The sequence below is a fragment of the Nematolebias whitei genome, chromosome 17 (genome assembly GCF_014905685.2).
Source record: "Nematolebias whitei isolate Nwh7 chromosome 17, NemWhi1, whole genome shotgun sequence".
Taxonomy (NCBI): Eukaryota; Metazoa; Chordata; class Actinopteri; order Cyprinodontiformes; family Rivulidae; genus Nematolebias; species Nematolebias whitei.
The window spans coordinates 24,727,370-24,731,762 of record NC_056514.1 but is presented as its reverse complement, the minus strand read 5'-3'; the positions used below and the strand labels follow the sequence as shown (position 1 = coordinate 24,731,762).

Below are 4,393 nucleotides of genomic sequence, written 5' to 3'. Positions count from 1 at the left end.
ATAATAATAATAATAATAATAATAATAATAATAATAATAATAATAATTATTATTATTATTATTATTATTATTATTATTATAAAACACGGGTAACATTAATGTGAATGCTGACTCAGCATTTACACTAATACACAATGAGTGGTCAATTACAGATCCAACATAAGACTAGTGAACATGATAAAGCATACAAAGTAAATAAATAAAAACAATAGAGAAAAAACTGAAGAGACGAACTTTCTCAGTCTACATCCAATTCAAATCTAGCAAAAGTTTTCTGTAATAGCTTGCTTTAAAACACAAAAACACTGTATTTAAATAATCAAATGTGTTTTTGTAACAAGAGGATACACAAAGTTCCTTTTACTTCACGCAATTCTTTGTCAAAAGCCATTCTGTTAATGTAAATCCCCAATAAACATGGAACCACACAGCTTTACCTGCGGCAGAGCGATGGACAGCTGCCTCTGAAGCGATTCCTTCTCATGGCCGAGCTCCCGGAGTCGTAGCTGTGCCGTGCCCAGGCTGTCCTGTGTCTCCCTCAGGTTGTCCAGCAGCCTCTCCCTCTCTGTCAGCATGTTGACCATCAGAGACTCCAGGTTTCCCGTGCTGCCGCCTTCATCTCCTCCACCTCTGGGGTCCCTGCCACTGAATCCTCCTCCAGCCATTGTGCCCCCGGACCCCCCGACTCCAGCTCCTGCAGGTGAGGAGGGACCCCCACCAGTCCCACATCGCCCATCCTCAGATATGGTGGGCATAACCTCACACATCATCATGAGACCGTGGTTTTGGAGTCAAGTTATTATAAAGAACTAAATGAGGGGATTGTACATGCAAAATGTCTATAGTTGTGCCTAGATTTCTTTTTTTATGAGTCTGGAGTAAAAGATGTAAAAATAAAGATCTTAAATCTTCAGTTGTCCAAAAATATTATCCTTTTTGGCCTTCCTGTGTTTATTGCCTTTGTGTTTTCTCTTTGTTGCTTGGCTTTGTAGGTCTTTGTTTGTTTGTCTTTCACCACAAAGTCCCGACCTACTTGGTAAACAATCAGAACACTTACGTCCCCGTCCCCCGTCCCCCCCCACCCGTTATGCAAGATGAACTGGCAAACCCAAGGATGCTCTGCTGTGGGGCGGTGAAGACTGGCAGGGGACCAGGAAGAGGTTATGGGGGTAGAGGGGACGAAGAAGAGCTCCTCACAGGGTCAGGGGTGAAAGCTGAAAAACAGAGCAGACAGTAGATCTTTTGAACAATTTCCATGTGTTTGTACCAAAAGCTACAATATATACCCCTGACTGGCAACTCTAAAATTGTCCACAGGTGTGAGTGAGAGTTTGAACAGGTGTTTGTCTCGTTTATCTCTATGTGTCCCTGTGATGGACTGGAGACCTGTCCAGGACGTCCCCGCCTCTCACACACTGACTACTGGCTATGGGCACCATGATAATGGATGCATGTATTTCATATATTTTCATAAAGAAGCAAGTTAGCAGTTTCAATTATCACCCGTCCCCTGAAGGTGGGCAACAATGACTGTTCTCATGCATGTGTGTGCATGTCTGTTAGCAAAATATCGGAACCACAAGGTTGATTTAAATGACATGTTCGGAAACTAATCAATAGGTTTCAATCTACAGCTGATTAACTTTTGTAGTCAACCCCAGTCCAATATGACCACCACAACGTTAGTCAAAAAAATAAAAAAGACGCCAAATCAGTCAGTTTGACAGATATTGAGCTAACATTTGATGTGGTAGTAGCTGAGTGTCATTCACAACTCATATTCTGAGAGTGTAACTTTGTAACATCACATGAGACCCAAACAGCTACAACTCTTTAATCCCTCAACACAAGATGATCTTAGTCTAAAAATTCTGCCATGAATCCAGTGGAAGGATTTGGCAGACTTTTACATTTTAAGTTAACTCAAGATTATCTCAACTCAATATTAACTCAAGATTATCAGATCTAAATTGCAACATTCCTATAATATATATATTACGTGGATGATTGAGCTTACAAATAGTTTTCTGAACCACTTTGGCCTTGGTTGTCCTCAGGCTGTTTCTGTGAGTAGCAAGTTGGCCATCTGGCCTAAAACATTTGATTGTTGTACATGATGGTTGTTTTGGATGGGTGTGCGCTGTCTGCACGTGTTAAAAACCTGCTTTGGAGATTCCAACAGGAGGTTGGCTTGAAACACAGCAATGAAGGCTACCTATGGGACAGATCTGGTTGGCAGGCCACAGACTGATGAAGTCCTCTGGATGAGGGACGAAACGTTTCTTCACTTAAAGAAACTGGTCCAGATGACAGGATTTAACCTTTTTTGTTGTTCTAAGTTACATATGGTACATGGTACTGATGTCTTCATGCAAAAAACAAGATGTAGTGTAATTTCTAGGTAAAAGGATATAAATTGAAGGCAATTTAGTTCTTGAGTCATTTATTAGTCATTCTGCTGTTAGATGTACATCAGGTTGCTTGGTGTTGTCTTGCTGAAGCTTCGACTTGAAAAACATGGATGCTACAACACATGTTTAGCATGTGATGCTTTAAGGTAACGCTCTCCCACGTAATTGCTCTCTTTTTGCTTTTCTTTTTAGACCTTTAAATTTGAATTAAAACACCTAAAGAAGGATGGTTTGTCTTTTTGTCCAATTTAATTTTAGCTAGGATCCAGAGAAAACAGCAGCTACTCAGAATCTTATTTATTTATTTATTATTATTGTTTTGCTCAGAGTTTTAGCAATAAATGTTTTCATTGACAGTTTAGAAAAGTCTATGTGTGCATGCAGTGGCAGTGAACACAACACACTTAGATTTGATTTTAATGCAGCCACCAGAGGGTCTAACTATCACTTCAGTTCAGTTTTGGCTTTAAAATCTCTACACATATTTTGACATATTCCCAGAAATTTATGGATATTATTAACATTTCACAAGAGGACCTCCATCCCCAACATTTACCTCCCTGGGCTGCTCCACTTAAATGTAAAGTTTGTGAGATGCTTCTCCAACTGCACCTCAGCCTTTCCAGCCCTTTGTCACCCTGGTTGTAAGTAGTTTTTAGAAGTTTCACTGGTTTCTAATTTAATGTGCGTATACCGTATTTTTCGGTGTATAAGCCACTCTGGAGAATAAGTCGGCGTCGCATCAGTCTGAAAAGCATCACGAAGAGGGAAAAAAACAAACAAATAAGTCACTTCGGCATATAAGTCGAATTTATTATGCGCCACCGCTGACCCGTCACGCTTATTCTGCATTGATTTAATGGTCAAAACAACTTCATTTCGCCTGGGTGGTGCGGTGCCATCCATCTGTCCATTCCAACCATCCATCCATCACAGCCGGAGCCACGAGCTCTCCAGTGTTTCTCTACTTGCACCAGCCGAGTGAAGCGAGCTGGCATGGGAGGACTCGCTGTTGTAGTTCTTTGAAATTTAAAGCGTCTGTCAAAAATTGCATTATGAATATAAAAAAACCCAAAAACAAACATAAATAAGTCACTTCGGAGTAATAGTTGTAGGACTGACAAATCTATGCAAAAAACTGTGACTTATACGCCGGAAAAAACGGTATTGACTATTAAAAAACATTTCTCAAATTTATCTTTTGGTATAGCTTTTTTATTTGTTTGCTTTGATTATTTAAAGGGTATGATGGACAGACACCAACATATTTAATATTTCATATTGATCTGTCAGAGCTCAGAGCCTGTTTTGTGGATGACTCTCAGCTACTATGACCAAGTTGTAGCTCAATATCAATAAAAGTGACCGAGTTGCACCAATTTTGTGTTTTCTAAAGATGATGATGTGCAGCAGCCATCTTGCATCAGTGTAACTCAAAACATATGATGTACATACAATAATTGCTTTCTGAGAATTTCAATAAAATCTGTTAAATAACTAACACTTCTGTTTTGTCTATACTTTTTATGGCAGTGGGTAGCAATAAAATATTTTATGAACATTGCTCAGTAGTAATGTTTGCTTTTAACAGTTGACAAAATATTTAGTGATCATTTAAAAGAAGTGTGACAAAATGAACTGCAGGTTCAACAAGACAACCTGCTGTTTTTTTGTTTTTTTTGCTGAGCATGTTAGAAAAACTCAATCTAAAATGAGTTTTTCTGGAAAGTCATTTGCACAAATTAGTTTATTAGTAAAACATTTGATGAAGCATATTTTTAAGTAATAATTCACTTGTGCATTAAATAATCGCAAAAACATGAGTTGTCATGATTTCCCACCACAGAAAATAATTTTCCTGAAAGATCTGATTAAAGATATTAATCAGTCAATAAGTAAACAAATGAAGATGCAGCAGCTGCAACAACCAATGTGATCCGTAATTTCCTTTTTTTTTATGTATTACTTCTAAAAAATACAAG

At 38.4% G+C, this 4,393-nt stretch overlaps 1 protein-coding gene across 1 annotated transcript in view; it reads right to left on the bottom strand.

Moving 5' to 3' along the window:
* Positions 1-788, bottom strand: part of LOC119423958 (liprin-alpha-3) — a 25,789-nt gene extending 25,001 nt beyond the window's left edge. The window contains exon 1 of the mRNA XM_037691390.1: positions 438-788. Coding sequence (XP_037547318.1) covers positions 438-773 — 336 coding nt within the window. The 5' untranslated portion in view covers positions 774-788. The remainder of the gene's footprint in view (positions 1-437) is intronic.
* Between the last annotated feature and the right edge of the window lie 3,605 nt (positions 789-4,393).